Source organism: Scylla paramamosain, chromosome 37, assembly GCF_035594125.1.
Source record: "Scylla paramamosain isolate STU-SP2022 chromosome 37, ASM3559412v1, whole genome shotgun sequence".
Lineage (NCBI taxonomy): Eukaryota > Metazoa > Arthropoda > Malacostraca > Decapoda > Portunidae > Scylla > Scylla paramamosain.
The window spans coordinates 2,445,405-2,462,385 of record NC_087187.1 but is presented as its reverse complement, the minus strand read 5'-3'; the positions used below and the strand labels follow the sequence as shown (position 1 = coordinate 2,462,385).

At 39.5% G+C, this 16,981-nt stretch overlaps 1 protein-coding gene across 4 annotated transcripts; it reads left to right on the top strand.

The window, feature by feature from the left end:
* LOC135091337 (motile sperm domain-containing protein 2-like) lies at positions 1-16,981 on the top strand. Of its 4 annotated transcripts, XR_010262472.1 has the most exons (11): positions 1-202; positions 1,882-2,115; positions 6,414-6,591; positions 7,016-7,179; positions 7,602-7,816; positions 8,300-8,381; positions 8,884-8,996; positions 9,198-9,395; positions 9,709-9,837; positions 10,187-10,481; positions 11,867-16,981. XR_010262472.1 is itself a non-coding variant. In XM_063988880.1 (10 exons), the coding sequence occupies exons 2-10, from the start codon at positions 1,887-1,889 to the stop codon at positions 10,385-10,387; spliced, it is 1,509 nt and encodes a 502-aa protein (XP_063844950.1). In that variant the 5' UTR covers positions 1-202; positions 1,882-1,886; the 3' UTR covers positions 10,388-16,981. The 4 variants fall into 4 exon arrangements, 3 of the variants coding, with proteins under 3 accessions (XP_063844950.1, XP_063844952.1, XP_063844951.1); XM_063988880.1 differs by having other exon boundaries at positions 10,187-16,981; XM_063988882.1 differs by lacking the exon at positions 1-202 and adding an exon at positions 232-255 and having other exon boundaries at positions 10,187-16,981.

Sequence of the window (16,981 nt, the reverse complement as noted above, 5' to 3'; positions counted from 1 at the left end):
GCAGCTGTGAGTTCAGTGAGGGGTGATTACCGCCACTGCTCCTTGCTGCCGCATACTGCTGTTTCTCCTGGCGCTGCTGTTGAGGCCTAGCCCCCCCCACCCTCACCCCCCCATGATAAGATAAACAGCGGGGCTTATCTGTGAAAGCAGCGCAGTGTCTTATGTGTAGTGGCGAGCTGAACACTGCACAGGACGAGTGACTGTGAGTGTCTCTGCTGCTGTGGCTGTGTACTGTTGGGAAAATTTTAACGAGGTATAAGCCCGAGTGATGGAAACGCAAAACTTTAGATACATTTTGCATTTCTGTAGTAAAAAGACAGTGTGCATTAACTCCAAATTCCATGCGTTGAGGAAATGGAATTCACAGATACCAAAATTGCAAAAAAAGAAAATAGATAAATAAAGCACGATTTTTTTTAAGTTAATGCACTCGGCCTCTTTATTGCAGATTTCACGTAATGTGTTAAGCCCCTGATAAAGGCAAAGGTTTCCTAGACACACCCACCCTCTGTCCCCTGCATTTCTAACTCTCTCTCTCTCTCTCTCTCTCTCTCTCTCTCTCTCTCTCTCTCTCTCTCTCTCTCTCTCTCTCTCTCTCTCTCTCTCTCACCACATATTTTTCAGTATTGTTGTGGTCAGAAATATGCACCTTATCTTGTGATTTTGCAACTGCTACACTTTATTTCAAACCTCTTCCTCCCACTCAGACCGAGGGGACTTAGTGGAAAGGCAGGGTTTTCACGGTGATGGCAAATGCTAGCTAACCTAATGAAAAGAGTTTGACACCCGCCCCACTGCCCTGAAGTGTTCCCTGCCCTGCCACAGTCCAGGCCATGCAACAGTGACAGGCTGCTCAGAGCTAAATCTAATTAAACATCGTCACCTAACTAATTAAGGGGAGGGTGTTGCCTGGCCTAGGTGAAATAAAAAGTTGCACTAATTGTTATATCAGTCTTTTGGTCATTAAATTTGAATCAACTATTGTGTTTAAGTCTAGGTGATGTAACAGTGAAGGAGTTTTCAGAATTTAACTGAAATGTATATTATAAACATTTATCTGGGGTCTTCATCCTTCCTTAGACTGACATGCTATTTTGTCTCATGAATCTACCTGTGACACTGGGCTGAGGCATCCCTGGGAACGGTCTTCAATATTTCTTCCTGTCGGCAAGTGTAGGGAAACCAACACACACTGCATCAGCTCAAACAATAAACTAACACACTCATAACTTAATACCATCTGGATAGTGCATCATAAGCAGTCAAGTTACATTTATTTTTGATGGGTAAAGTTAAGGTTAGAAGATACTGATGTCTGTGTACTTTACCTTATATTGTATGAAACTACAGCAGAGCGATTTTTATTTTACGTCACCACTTGTGTATGAAAAAATGTCTGCCAGTCTGTGTGTTTGTGTGTGTGTGTGTGTGTGTGTGTGTGTGTGTGTTTATGTTCGTATGTGTTAATATTTCTCCAGTATTTACCTTGTCATCATGAAAGTGTTGGAATTTCCCAATTAATTCCTGTGTAGTGTCTGTTCGTGCTTGTGCGTTTTCCTTGCCAGATCACAACATCGTCATGCCTTTCTGCCTCACTTACTGACCTGAAAGCAATTTTGTCAACTTCCTAGCAGCCACAGTGCCACCCATACCCTATATCTACCCCTTTACCTTTCTGTTTCCTCCAACAACACTGTCAACCACACATTATCTTGTTTTCCCTTTTATTCTTGCTTTCATAGTCTCAGTGTAAGATGTACCTTGTCTCACTTACTCTTAATTTTGAGGAGTATTGTACCAGACATAACTTGACCTAACCAAACCAAACCAAACCTAACCCAAACCAACCCAACCCAACCAAATCTCTCTCTCCCCATCCAGCCACCATGTCAGCCATACCCCCTGAGCCCACCAAAGCAGAGATTGATCAGCTCCGTGCCACTGCCATACAGAAGATCGAGGCAGGAGGACCGTTTGACCCCCAGGATGTTCGTCGGATCCGCTCAGACGACAAGTACATACGTCGTTTCCTGATGCACCATGACAATGACCAGAAGCTGTCTCTGGAGATGGTGATGGACACACTCAAATGGCGACATGAGAATCAGTGCAATGGTCAGTGTGTTTTGGTCTTCTTAATTTGTCGGATTGGGTTCAGTTGAGTCTTCCCTTCATTTGTGGTTTTTGTGCTGTTTTCTTTGATGTGTGATTTTTCATAGATGCTGTCGTGAGTGTGTTTGGGTCTACTTGAGTCTTCGGATTGGATTTGGTTGAGTGTTCCCTTGATTTGTGGTTTTTTGTGCTGTTTTCTTTGATGTGTGATTTTTCATAGATGCTGTCGTGAGTGTATTTGGTTTTTATAATTGTAAGTTTCATTACTAATGTTTTCTTTCATATGCATAATTTTCTCTTTCTATGATTTTCTCTGATGCAAAATATTTCACTTGATTATTTTTTTAACGACAAGATTCCTTTCAGTCTCCTTAAGCTCGAATAACTGCCAGTCACTCCTATTCCAAGCACCCTCTTCTTAACTCTATACACTAGCTAGTTTTTCTCTGATATCACAAATAGTGTAAAGTCATCTAGTGAAACGGAAGAGGTCATAAAGATACATTGCTATTTGAAATCTCACGTAATCCCTTGAATCCCTCGTACAAACAGATAAGAATCACACAAATCCAATCTGTTCTCCTACCTTTCCTTATCTCAGTAGTAGGTTTACTTTCATTCTCTAGACTTTTCTTGGTGTTTTCTCTGTCTTCCGCATGTCATTGTTTTTTGTGGGTGTTTTTGTGAGGTCCATTCCCCCCTTTGTACGTCCGACCTTCTTGACCTTCGCTGTGATTCCCAGCATGCTAATCTTATCTTGCCTTCTCCACAACCCAAACTTGTCTGTCAGTGTGGCCTTTACTCTGTTGTGTGTGTATGTGACTATCATCCCCTATGTGATTTGTGATTAGGAGCATCTCTTTAGATATCACTCTTTCTCACACACACACACACACACACACACACCAAAAAATAAATGAATAACTACTACTACTAATAATAAATAGATAAATAAAATAAATAGATAGAAATACCAACACTTGAAGAGAGAAAAGAGAAAAAAAGACAATTATAATATGGTTGAGAAGAATTATATAGATAAGATTCACTATTACAGGATCAAAGACTGGATATTGGAGAGAATGCAAGGGAAGTCAAGGAAGTGGAGATAGTTGAAGTATACAGAAGGTGCAGTTTCTATCACTAAAATACAGATATGTGGGAGAGATTAGAAGAGGTGATAGAGGTAAGGAATGTTCATCAAGGGAAGATAAAATTGAAGAAATATAGATATAGAGACAGAACCAGATGACATTGATTTTTATACCATAACAAAATAAAACAGGCTCAATAAACATGGATTCAGTAGTTTAGTAATAGTTGTGAGATTTTACTGATATTTTAAACCTGTAGTATTTTGGATTGTTTTATTTTTTTTACAAGAATTACTGTATTTTTAATCAAACGTATTCTTTCTTTCTCCATATCCTTTTCAAAAAGTCTATTGGTGTAGTGTCTTTATTTATTTTTACTTGTTTATTTATTTTACTTCATATATTTATCATCTTTTCATCCTTTCTTTATTCTCTATTGCACCATCATCATTTGCAGGCCCACATTGTCAGCATATCAGTACCTTATCTACATTATTTTTAACATGTTCTAACGAAAGTTATTACAATTTTTAGGGCAATTTCATCATTCCCGTCTTAGATTAACAAGGATTCTGCACCGTGTCTGAGAAAAACATCCATGGAAACTCAACTGAACATTTTAAACCTCCACATCCTGCACCCTCATGTCTCCTGAACATTTCCTACCAGATTTTCAAAGTCATCAACAGTTGGGACCCATTCACCAGCAAACAACACTTTCCCATGGTGGTTCATTCTCATAGCCTCTTGATAGCAGCTTACTCACTGTTATCAATAGTAATTACAGTTCTGATGAGGAGTTGGATAAATTGCTACACTCCTCCAACTGTGTTTTAACTTTCTCCCACAATCTTGAGTTCTCTGATCTGTTGACAGTCTTATAAAACATGACAGGCAACTCAATTACTGATATCAGTGGTAATTACAGTTGAAGTCAGGGGTCAGATAAATTGCCACACTCCTTCCACTGTGTTTAACTTTCTCCCACAATCTTAAGTCCTCTGATCTGCTGACTACACAAAACTTGACAGGTGATTCAGTTACTGTTATCAGTAGTAATTACACTTGTAGTCAGGAGTCAGATAAACTGCCACACTCCTTGCACTGTGTTTAGCTTTCTTCCTCAAACTCATGTCCTCTCATCTGCTGACAATCTTACAAAACCTGACAACTGATATATTCTTAGGAGATCAGGATATAACATTAAGGAAACCACTAAAAGCTAATAGATTCATAATAAATCAGAAGACTTAGCATTAACCCTTTGACTGTAATTCGGTATATCTTTCCTTAATCACCAATCACTCTGAAACAACTTTACTCGTTCTATAGCCACCTTCAATCTTTAAACTGAGTAGAAATTGCAAAATCTATTCTTTTAATTGACCATTTTCTTGTAGATGCTTATAATCATTTCATCCATTACTTCTGGTTATGTTAATTGTTTTGGATTGCAGTGAAAGGATTAAGGAAAGCACTAAAGCCTAATAACTTCAGTCCAACAGGTTACTTCATGTCTGTCGAGTGTTCCTTCACTAAACTTAACCAGTCTCCACCATCAAAGTCATAGGTGTTCCCATCATTCACTCTCACACCTGCCCTTCACTCACGCCACTGGTTCTCTATCACTTAATAAAGCACTTGTCTTCCCTCAGCTTTCAGAACACCTACCTTCCATGCCATGTCTATTTAACCTCTGTTAAGTAATGGTAATAGTAACCCAAGTCTTCTGTAACGTTTCATTCTTCATTATAATTTCACCCAAGTCTTTTGTAACATGCATTTCTTCATTACATTTTCTGGCAAGCCTTTTGTAATACATCATTCCACATTACACTTTCTACTGCACAGGTCTTAATCCCATGTGCCCTTGAAGCAGCAATTTCCCCACCATACTGACTATCCTCCCACAAGACAGTCAACTGCTGCCCTGTCTAATCCTGTCATGGCTGTCCTGTTAGGATTGTGTCATCTGACGGATTGATTGATTGACTGAGAAGAGCTTAGTAAGATTTTGTACTAGTCATTCTCTTCTACTGTCTTTGTTATTCCCATAGAGGTCTTGGGATAATATGTGGAGGAATACTTGTACTTAGGTGTGTGTGTGTGTGTGTGTGTGCCTAGTTGTGATTGACAGGAGGGGAGTAATCTCATAGTATCTCGTCTCTATGTCTATCCAGTTTGGTCCTGAAAGCATTGACACTGAGTTCATTCCATTTGTGTGTGTGTATGTGTGTGTGTGTGTGTGTGTGTGTGTGTGTGTGTGTGTGTGTTACCTAATTGTTCTTACCTAATTGTACTTTTATGGGACTAAGTCAAGCTCATAATGTCCCATCTCAAAGTTAATCTGTCATATTTATGTGTGTGTGTGTGTGTGTGTGTGTGTGTGTGTGTGTGTGTGTGTGTGTGTGTGTGTGTGTGTGTGTGTGTGTGTGTGTCTTCCTTTATCGCATCAGAGATGTCAGCCTGATTTGCGGAAGAGAAAAAGACGAGTCACACTGCTTTGTATGCAGATCAGCATCCCACAGCCTCTCTCTGTCTCCCGGGCAGCAAGGAAGAGCCGAGTCACACTACTTTGTATTCAAGCCGTCCCCTTGTAATCCCTTTGCCCATCACATTGGTACCCAGTCTGTACTCGGCAAAATTTTTATTGCAAAAGTTTCCTTGTTGATTCTTTGTGATTGTATGATGGAGTGGAGTGGAATTGTTTAGTTAGTTCTGTTATTGTGTCATTCTTCTTTTTTTCCTGTGTTCTTTTTCCTTCTCCTCCTCCTTAATATAGGCTAGTTTTCTTAATGTAATTATGTCCATTTTCTTTTCTTCCTCTCTGTATTCTTTTTCCTTCTCTTCTTCCTCCTCCTTAATTTAAGCTAATTTTCTTATTGTTATTATGTCATTGATCTTTTCTTCCTCTCTGTGTCATTTTTCCTCCTCCTCCTCCACTGAGAAAGACAGTCCTTAAAGAGAAGTCAAAAAGTATCATTCAGAACAGGAGCTAAGTATCTTTTTACTGTAATTTGAATTGATAGTTGAACCTTTCATGTTATCTTTACCAAGGCATCTTTTTTATGTATTTTTCATGAGGTTTGTGGTCATCTATCTATCTATCTATCTGTCTACCTGCCTATATCTTGAAACCTGTCCCTCTAGCCTCTAATCCTGTTTCCGAGTAATTCACTAATCCAGTTACTAATCCTATCCCTGCAGCCATCACCAAAGAGTCCATACCCCAGGAGTTCTTCGACAAAGGTGCTCTATTCATCCACAACCGGGACAAGGACGGCTGTAAGATGCTCATTTTCTCTGTACGTCTCCACCAGAAGGGGACATTGGATATGGATCAGCTCAAGCGCTTCCTCATCTATTGGCTGGAGCGACTGGAAAGGTGTGTCTCTCTATCTCTCTCTCTCTCTCTCTCTCTCTCTCTCTCTCTCAAGCAGAATTCCCAGCATCAGTAATCAGGATAAAAAAAAGAAATAACAGATTCAAGGTTTTAAAAGTTGAATTAAGAAAAGATAGGAAGGAGTTGGTTCTCAAATACAGTGGTAGATGAATGGAATGGTGTCAGTAATCAGGTTGTTAGTGCTGAGTCATTAGGGAGCTTTAAAAGATTAGATGGGTTTATGGATGAGGATGATAGGTGGAAATAGATAGATATGTTTTGTACAGGGACTGATGGCTTCTTGCACCAACCCATATTTCCTTATGTTTTTATGTTCATGCTGTCTTCTATTACGTTTTGTTTAATGCAGCACAGTCTCCTGCTTCTAATGGTGTACTGTATCTAATCCCTCCATGTGGCATTGCAGGGAGGAGAAAGGCGAGTGGATCACCGTGTTCTTCGACATGTGTGACACGGGAATGAAGAACATGGACATGGAGTTTATTCAGTACATGATTAACCTGTTCAAGAGTTACTACCCATGGGTGCTCAACTACATCATTGTCTTTGAGATGCCCTGGCTGCTCAATGGTAAGCTGTTCCTCTGCTCTCCCTCACCTTGTACTGCAAGCTGCCATAACATAGATTTTCCTTACTTATATTCATTATTGGTGCAAGTGAATTGAGTGTAAGATGAGGTATGTCCTTGTGCTGCACTGTATGATAATGCCGTATTCTGCTAAATTTTCAAAATGTTTTGCAAAGTTTTTTGACATTATTTCTTGGGGCAGCTTTGCATGGTTGAGGAAAGGAAATGAATAATGAGAATAAAATGCTTGAGTGTGTGTGTCTATCCCAAGTAGTGTTACAGTCTGTGAAATGTTCAAAGTATGTACTTCACTAGATTTTATAACTAAGTGAGAATCATCCTTTGATTCTGAAACATTTCCTGATGCATTATCAAAGTTAAACACAGCATGAGAGTGTTGAGCTGTGAACCACAACCCTTGCAGCAATGTGGAAGATCATTAAGACCTGGCTGCCTCCCAAGTCCATCCAGAAGATCAAGTTTGTGGACAAAAAGTCAGTGGGGGAGTACGTGGCTCCAGACCAGTGCCTGACTGGGTGGGGCGGCACCGACTCCTACCAATACCACTTTGAGCCTGAGGTGACTTCCTCTCCCTCTGGTGGCACCGTGCCCAACGGCGACATCACTGACAACCGTAAGGTAAGGCATTGCTGCTACTGCTGTTCAGACTGCCACTCCTCCTTCTTTTTCTCCTCCTTAATCTTTAGTGTAAGGGAAATAAGGATATCAGCTGATCTTAACATAGGTATTTTAAGTGTACAAGAGACAAGGATTCCAATTGATCTAAATTTAGGTGAGTTTACATATAAATTCTATCACTACTTATAGGTGCATACAACTGTCTCATTTATTTGTCCTTGAATTCCTTTCCTCCATGGTCTGATTGTCATTCTCCTGTCTCCTTTGTTCCACACACCTTTTTGCTCAGCCCTCATCATCTCCATCCGTCCATCATTCTCCACCCACAAATTTGTGTAATCTTTTAAAGCTCTCTAATGACTCAGCACCAACAACCTGATCACTGAGTCCATTCCATTTATCTACTACTCCAAGAACCAGATCCTTCCTATCTCTTTTTTTAATCTAACTTCTTCAACCTTGAAAGTCCACCTCACTCTACAGGTCCACTTTGCCGAGGGGAGTGCACCATCCTCACCACTCCGAGGGAAGACTGTGTCGCGGCGGACAACACCTTCAACTGGTGGTGAGTGCGGGGAGAAGCAGAGAGGCAAGGAGGGAGGGATGGGTGTGTGGGGTTATAGAAGAATTGAAGAAACCTTTATGTTGATCGGTGTATATGTATGTATATGTTTCACCATGGGCTGATAAGGTTAAGAGTGTAAGTGACGTGTATGAGTGTGTGGTACCTTGTTTGGCCTACCCTGTTTGAGATTGCCAGCCTGGTACATAGATTGACAGATTTCTCCTTATTGACTTTCCTTCCACAATATTTCCCAGGAAGGAAGAGAGAATGGTAGGAAGGAAAGGAAAAGGATGGAAATGTATAAGGAAAGCAAGTGGAAGTGAAGGATGTTTACAGGAGAGGAAGTAATGAAGCAAAGTTTGGAGAATTAATGTAATGGGCAATGTTTTAGATGTAACTGTTTTCCTGGGAATTTGTGATGGGCATTAATTTTGTATACAGTCTTTTTTCATGAGAGGAATTTAGACTGAAGCAAGTAATTTATTTACTGTGTGTTTCCCAGGTGTGTATGTTGACATTGACCCCGGCGAGGAGCTTGTGTTTAGCAGCTGCCGCATCGGTGTTACTGCCAGCATTGTCCTCACAAACCCCACTGCCAACCCTCTTGCTATTAAGGTGAGGAGATACACACACACTCTCACAGTCACAAACACTCACACACACAAAATCTATTCTCTTTTTACCTCCTTTCATTTAGATAAAGATTTCATATATTACTCATAGTGCTTTAAATTGTTGTATATCTCAGTGCTTTAAATTGTTGTATATCTCACTGAAACACTTAAATATCCCACTCAACACAAACACCCCCTGCAGATTAAGACCACCTCCCCCGAGAAATACCGAGTGAAGCCGTCAGTGGGTGTACTGGAGGGTGAGGGCCAGCTGGAGGTCGGGGTGACGGTGGGGGAGCAGCTGGCACCCTCGGCACTGGTGAGAGACAAGTTTCTGGTGATGGCGGCTCCAGCTCCCTCCCTCGACCTAAGCTCCCAGGAAGTGTCTCAGCTGTTCAAGGTAATGGAAGGGAAGGAGGAGGGTAATAGAGAAGGTAAGATAGGGAAGGAAGGAGGGATAGATAGAAGTGGCAAAAGAGAATAAGGAAGAAAGGAAGGAGTAGATAGAAGTAGAAAGAGAGAATAAGGATGCAAGGAAGGAGGGATGGATGCAAGAGTAGAAGGGAAGAATAAGGAAGCAAGGAAGGAGGGATAGATAGAAGAAAAGAAAGAGAAAATAAGAAGGAAGGGATTTGAGATAGTAAACAAGAACAAAAACAAAAACACAAACACTTTACCTTTGACAACTCACTCCTTTGGCCCGTCTCCCACAGACTGTCAACAAGGAGGACCTGTTTGAGGCACGGCTGAGGGTAGGGGTGGCAGCGGAGGACACCAACACCTCCTCCCTTGCTTCCCCAGCCACACCCTCTGCAATGCTGCCCCCTGAACTGATCTCTAAGGTGAGTATGTCCTTTGCTTGGTTTCAGTTTGTCCCCGCTGCCACTGTGACATCCAGATTTCTACAGTTTATCTTCCCCAGGTGCCCATGTAATGGCCAGTTTATCTTTGCCTCAGTTTGTAAATGAGTTGTCTCAATTTATAAACCATTTGGCTCTTTCCCTCAGATTGCAAAGCAGATTCTGTCTCAATTCGTGAACCAGTCTTTTCCTCAATTTGCAAACTAGTTTCTGCCTCAATTTGTGAACCAGTTACCTCAATTTGTAAACCATTCTTTCCCTCAATTTTCAAACTAGTCTTTACCTCAATTTGCCTCAGTTTGTAAACCAGTCTTTGCCTCATCCCTGACAGCTGGACCAGTTGCTGCAGAGACAGAGCGCCATGGAGGATCAGCTCAGATCTGCACGGCGCATAGTCTTCCTCCTGCTGGCCATGCTCATTGCTGTCCTGGTCTTCCTGGTCATTGCCACAAACAATATGACCTCCACCCTCCTCATGCACTCCACCGCACTCCACCAGGGGGGCAGGTCAGGTCACAGGGGGGAGTTATAGCGACCTTGCTGCACCTCACAAGTTTGGTCAGCCTCTGGTGTGTTGCTGAAGTTGTCGCTTCCTTGTCATGTTCCTTAGGCAGGGTTGGATAAAGGTATGTGTATATAGGGTGTGATATGCACTTTACTTTTCTTCCTTGTCTCCCTTCTTTTTTCTTCTTCTTTCCTCCATCCTTTCTTTTCATTGTCTTTCTTTTTGGCCTGTTTCCTTTTTCTTTCTTTCTTTCTTTGCATTCTATAATTTCTTGTTCCTTTCTCTTCTCTTTCCTTCATTCTTCTATCCTTTTCTTATCATCCCTTTTTCCTTTCTTTCTCTTCCATTCCCTTTACTTATTATGTTTTCTTATTACCTCTATCTCTTATCTTTATTTAACTTTTTCTTCTCCCTTCTTGTTTTCCTTCCTGGTTCTTCCTCTTTCCCCTGTTTATCCTATATGTTCTATCAATTCTTCCTGCCATTCCTGTTTTCACCACCTCCATCCCTCCCTCATCACGTATTGACTTAAAAGTATACAAGCGTTAGGCTCAAATGTTATGTACTTAACCTCCTTTCTCCACCCTTCCCTGCCTCCCTCCCTCCATCCATCCCTCCCTCCCTCCCTCCCTCCCTCCCTCCCTATTTGATTTACATGTAGCATGATGTAGAGTGAGTTTTTCTACACACACATAATCTACTTAGTGAATGTTTCCCACCATATGTCGTGTGTGTGTGTGTGTGTGTGTGTGTGTGTGTGTGTGTGTGTGTGTGCGCACTGTTGAAAAGACAAAAGGTAGTGTTACACAGATCTATTTTTGCATCAGCTTAGTCTCAGTCTTTTCATGTGGCTTAGCTCGGGGACTTGTAGCATTCGAGGTGGCCTTGCCTTGCTAGGTTTTATTATTATTGTTATTATCATTACTTATGATGTATGCATTTTCATTTCTATCAGTTTTTTTTTTTATTATTATTATTATTATTATTATTATTATTATTTTCTATTTATTTTCTTTTTATTTAAATTTTACATATGTAGAAAAAGAAGATAACATTAGATTTTAAAAAGATGTGGGTCTCCCAAACCAGTTGGTGACGTTTGAAAACTTGTCAGAATATTTGCTGGGTTTTCTTGCTTTATTAGTTTTCTCCCTCTTCTTCTTCTTCTTCTTCTTCTTCTTCTTCTTCTTCTTCTTCTTCTTCTTCTTCTTCTTCTTCTTCTTCTTCTTCTTCTTCTTCTTCTTCTTCTTCTTCTTCTTCTTCTTCTTCTTCTTCTTCTTCTTCTTCTTCTTCTTCTTCTTATTCTTCTTATTATTATTATTATTATTATTATTATTATCATCATTATCATTATTATTTCTGCCATATAGATTTTAATTTCACCATTTCACTATGTTCTGCTGTGAAATGTTTCGGATAACATGTCAGTGTTTGTTAGCAGCTGTGTGTGCTTCTTTTTTATCATTGTTATTAGTATTGTAATTATTATTTATGTATGAATTTCAGTCAGTTCAAGTGTTGGGTTGAAATGCTGGAGACGACAAGTAGCTATGAGGAAGAGAACATATTAAAGTAGTAAGGCATTTAGAACTTTGTGAGGAGACATTAGTACATGTAACACAGCTAGTCAGATTGTTAGTCAGCAAATTTGTCTGCTAGTAAATCATTTGGTTGGTTCAATTAATCATTAATTTTGTCAATCAGTAACCATGTTTTCCTCTTTGTAAGTTGGTCACTGTTAAGTTGTCAGTTAGGCAGTTTCTCTGTTAGTCAATCAGTTGGTCCATTAGTTTCCTAGTCAGTCAGTCAGTCAGTCAGTCAGTTTCTCAAAGTAAATCAATGAGAGAACAAAGCCGGACATGTCTTCAGTTTTGCGTCACTCTCTCAGTTCTTACTTATTGGACTAACAGTTCTCATTCTTCTCATCCTACTCCTCCATAATAGAAGCGTGTCCACCATTGGGACTCAGACAGATCTCAGCCACGCGGTTCTTCCCTGTGTTCTTTTTGGCTGCAGCACCAACATCCTCATTCATTTCCTCCTCATGACAAGATAATCTGGGATGATTTTAACTTTCTCATCTTGAGTTGCTTCGTCAGTCAATATTTCATCAACATTTCTTGTATCTGATTCTGATCCCACTTTACATTTATTTGTTTGTCTTGTTTAAGTGATGAATATTCTTGATTTGCTGCCGGGGTTACGCTTTCATTAATTGTTCTTAAATGTAATTATCTTTTTTCATCTTTGAGTGATAAGTTTTCTAAATCTCCATCATAAAATTCACATTTGTTTGTTATTTTATATTCTGAGTAATTATGAACCCTGATTCTTTGTATTTATTCATTATTTTTTTCACGGAGAAACATTAAGCCACTCATTGCGTACACAAGTTATGCCTACATGTGTATGCTTTCCATGGGGAACAACACTACATAGGTTCACACAGCTTATGTCTACATGTGTACATTACTCATCACCATTTTGGGACGTAGCAAGCTTGAAATACATACACGGCATGATTATGTCTACATGTGCATATATATTTTTCAGTACTGCACCGAATACACATAGCATGTATACTAGGTTTGGTATACACAGGGTATATTGATATGTGCGCTTCTTCCATTACGTACATACATACAGTGAAGAGTAGTGCTATTTTGTATTCCATATATGTGTGTCTGTGTCACGTTGGTTTGATATACGACAACACACTTCATTCAGTTAGATAGTCAGGCAGGCAGGCAGGCAGGAAGATGGTCAGTCAGGTGGTCAAAGAGTCAGACAGGCAGTTAGCAAGGAAGAAGAGTAGGTAGGTAGACAGATAGGCAGGCAGTTAGTTAGTCAATCAGTCATTTAGTGAGTAAGTCAAGCAAGCATTTAGTCAGTCAATGAGGTAAGTATTTATCTCGCTAGGGAGTCAGTTAAGTAGGCTGTCAGTAATACATCCAGTCAGTCAGCTATTCAGTTAGGTAGACACTTATTCAGTCAGTCAGGGAGAATACATTACCATTAAGTCTATAAGTGAGTAACAGCAGTGTGTGATAGAATGGAATTGTGATTGGAAGTTCCTTTATGGTGATCTCTCTATTGTATGATGCTACTTACCTGCTTCTTCCACCACCACCACCACCACCACCATCACTACAACTACTACTATTACCACCACCATCACCATCACACTTTTCCTGAGTGTTTAACTAAGGAGGAAGACAAGTAAACTATTATAAAGACAAAAAACTGTGTGCTTGCATATTATATATTTAGGTGTGTGTGTGTGTGTGTGTGTGTGTGTGTGTGTGCATTTATATGTGGCATTAGCAAGGCCAGTAGCAGACATATATGTGTGATAAATGTGTAACATTTATTCCTAACAATATATAAAGAATGGGGGAGTTGATATGTTGGAAGTTATGTTTGGGGAAATTTTAAAGCATATGTGAATGTCAGAATTTGTTAACACTTATGCAGTATATGTCTACTTTTTTTTTGTACATAAATACATACATACATTATATATATATAAATATTGGATGTGATATCAAGAACAGAGGATTAGATATGGTGCATTATTTATGTGAGAGAGAGAGAGAGAGAGAGAGAGAGAGAGAGAGAGAGAGAGAGAGAGAGAGAGAGAGAGAGGGGTGCTATTTTAAAGTGATATACTCCGACCAGGGGAATATATACTTAAGTACTTCTCCGTATATACATATATATTTAGGAACCAATGCATTTGGTCTATGGCATTTATTAATGTAATATTATCCTACAAGTAAATAAGCTTTCTGTACAACCAGATGTGTGTGTGTGTGTGTGTGTGTGTGTGTGTGTGTGTGTGTGTGTGTGTGTGTGTGTGTGTGTGTGTGTGTGTGTGTGATTTTTTACCTTCATACTATGTCATCCTAGAAGTCTTTGGCACCTGTGACCTGCCTGACCTTGATTATGTAGAGTTTGATTACATGAACTTCCCTGCAAGCTACTTTCTTTATACTGTGATACCAGGGCATTAGTGTGTGTGTGTGTGTGTGTGTGTGTGTGTGTTCAGTTTCAGCACAATATATGTTTTGCTTGTTATTTGTCATGTAATGCTTCTTCCAGATCTGTCAAGTAGGGGTGTTTGTGATGGCTGTGAAAACCAAGTACAGCTGTGAGGTGCAATATTGACACCAAGGAATCTTAAAACATTTTGGTGTCTTAACTTGTCTTTAAGTTATCAGGGTTTTCATGATTCTAATAATAATTTAACAGGGATTTTGTTTTGTCATTGGGAAAAACAAGCTATATTGGAAGTTGTTGTTTTCAAGTGTTTATGATTATAGTAATAATTTAAAAAGCATTTTGTTTTATCAGTGGGAGAAAAATAAGCTGTTGTGAAAGTCATTATTGTTTTCAAGAGTGTTTTTGTGATTTTAGTAATAATCTAACTAGTAGTCTTCATCATCAGTAAAAAAAAACATGCAGGAGAACTTAACTTTGAAAATAGTTTTGATGAAAGAACAAAACATTTCAAATTCTGGTTCTGACACACAGATATGTTCGCTACAACTGAAAACTCCATCCAAGACGATTCCATCACAAAAATTTCCTCAAAAATATTTCCGACAGAGCAATTTCTTGCAATGTGGTGTAATTGATCCTATGTGAACTGTTAAGGGTGGAGTGTTGGTGTGGAAAATTTATCTGAAGAAAGTTAAAGTATGTAATTGCTATGTATCTGATACCAAGCTCTCTTAAAAGACATGCTCAACTTATTTTGTAAGTTTGATAGAAAATATTTGACTTTTTTTTGTATAGTTTGATTCCAGATAATGTTTGATTCTCAACATTGTGTATTCACATTTAGAAAATTCTTACATTCATTAGTGACTTACTTCACTATTTGCAGGGGAAAGCAGCCAGTGTGAATGTAGATACTTGACTTTATAGATGGACAAGGCTGCAGGTGCTGTGTAATTCCCAACTCTTCACATTACAGGGGACCAGAACTCTATTACCTCCAGCCACCACTAACTTATCCACTGTGTTAAATGTTCAAGTGTAAGGTATTGCTTAACTTAAAGCTTTCATGTAAGTTTGACTGCAGATACTGTTCAACTGTCAACGCCACACACATGACGAATGGCTCTTAGAAACTATTACTTACAAAGTAACTTACGGCACCATATAAAGGAAAGTGTAAGGTCCGTACATAAAGCTTCATCGCTGTAGGTCCTAAGTAAAGTTTGAGTCTTCCTAGAGGAGACAAGTGAACCTCTCAGACACTTCTAAAAATGTGCATACTTCTGATCTGTAAACCTGCTTTCCATTCATTTGTGTAATGTGGGCATGTGAGGGTTTGCTGCCTGCTCCCTGGGACTGTATGTCGTGGGAGTCAGGAAAGAGGATGGAATGCTCAGCCTACATTTTTCAGTTATAATTCTTGGCATAGTTAGCCATCGCTCCATGTATTAGGTTGAGATTTCATTCAGAAGCAACAGAAACAAGATGCCACACTTTGTCTCATTGTAGAAACAGGAAACAGTCCCCTTATTAACTCCCTATTCTCTGCATAAAATAAAAGCACAATTGGTAATAGTTACTTATATATATATATATATATATATATATATATATATATATATATATATATATATATATATATATATATATATATATATATATATATATATATATATATATATATCATATGATGAGGGTAGTTTGCACTGTAATGGCCAAGTCTTGAAACTGACAGTGTAGTGTAGCAAGTATTTACAAGGGACTCAAACTTGTCACTCAAAATGCTGCAAGTGTGATTCTTTTCCACATCTTGACCTGACCTAATCTTGTTATGCCAGTCTCCTCCGCTGCATCAAGACAGCATCTCAATATTTCTTGTGGGTAAGCAGTGCAAGCTTGAATGTTGAGAGAGGTGTGGCAGTAATGACAAAAGACAGTAGGGATCAGGACTCACTTGAGCAGGGATGTGTGCCAGCAGACAAATGCACAGCATTATAGTATGCTACTTTCACCCCCTCTGTGTTAGCACCACCTCAATCTGAAATCCTCTGCTGTGAATCTGCCTGTAATCTGGTTTTGTAAGATCACCAGCAGATAAAAAAAAAAAAAAAAAAAATCGAGGGAAGAATGCCAAACAATGTGAGTGAGTGTGGCATGTCATGTACTCTAGTTCTTGCCACAAGTGTACCTCCCCTGCAGTTCCATCTTTCCTTTAGGGTGTTCAGTCCTTCCTGCAGGTGTGATGCCCTAGTCAGGTGCAGTACAAAGGTGTATCATGTACATGTGTATGCATGTGTGTGTGTGTGTGTACATGCGCCAAGGTGTACATGCTTATGAATTCTGTGCACATACCCTTATAGTCTCATGGATGTGCACCAGTTTATGTACACACAAACCCTGTTATGAAGTACACTGCTGTGTGTATTCTGTGATTACTAGATGTATGTGCGTGTGTGTGTACATTCAGGGTGACATGTCGGAAGTCCGTGTCTTTCTGCAGGAGACTGTTATAATTGTCTTGCCGTTACTTTAGTTTTGGGCATCATGGTGTTTTCAAGGCCATGTGTAGTCCTTGTATGGATTCATGACAAATTAGGAAAAATAAATATATTCCTGTGA

Bases quoted from the DNA above. Each gene is read 5' to 3' on its own strand.
- LOC135091337 (XM_063988880.1), top strand. From the start codon at position 1,887: ATGTCAGCCATACCCCCTGAGCCCACCAAAGCAGAGATTGATCAGCTC. The intron at 6,592-7,015 runs GTGTGTCTCTCT...GTGGCATTGCAG, and splicing joins TGGCTGGAGCGACTGGAAAG to GGAGGAGAAAGGCGAGTGGA. The intron at 7,817-8,299 runs GTAAGGCATTGC...CTCACTCTACAG, and splicing joins ACATCACTGACAACCGTAAG to GTCCACTTTGCCGAGGGGAG.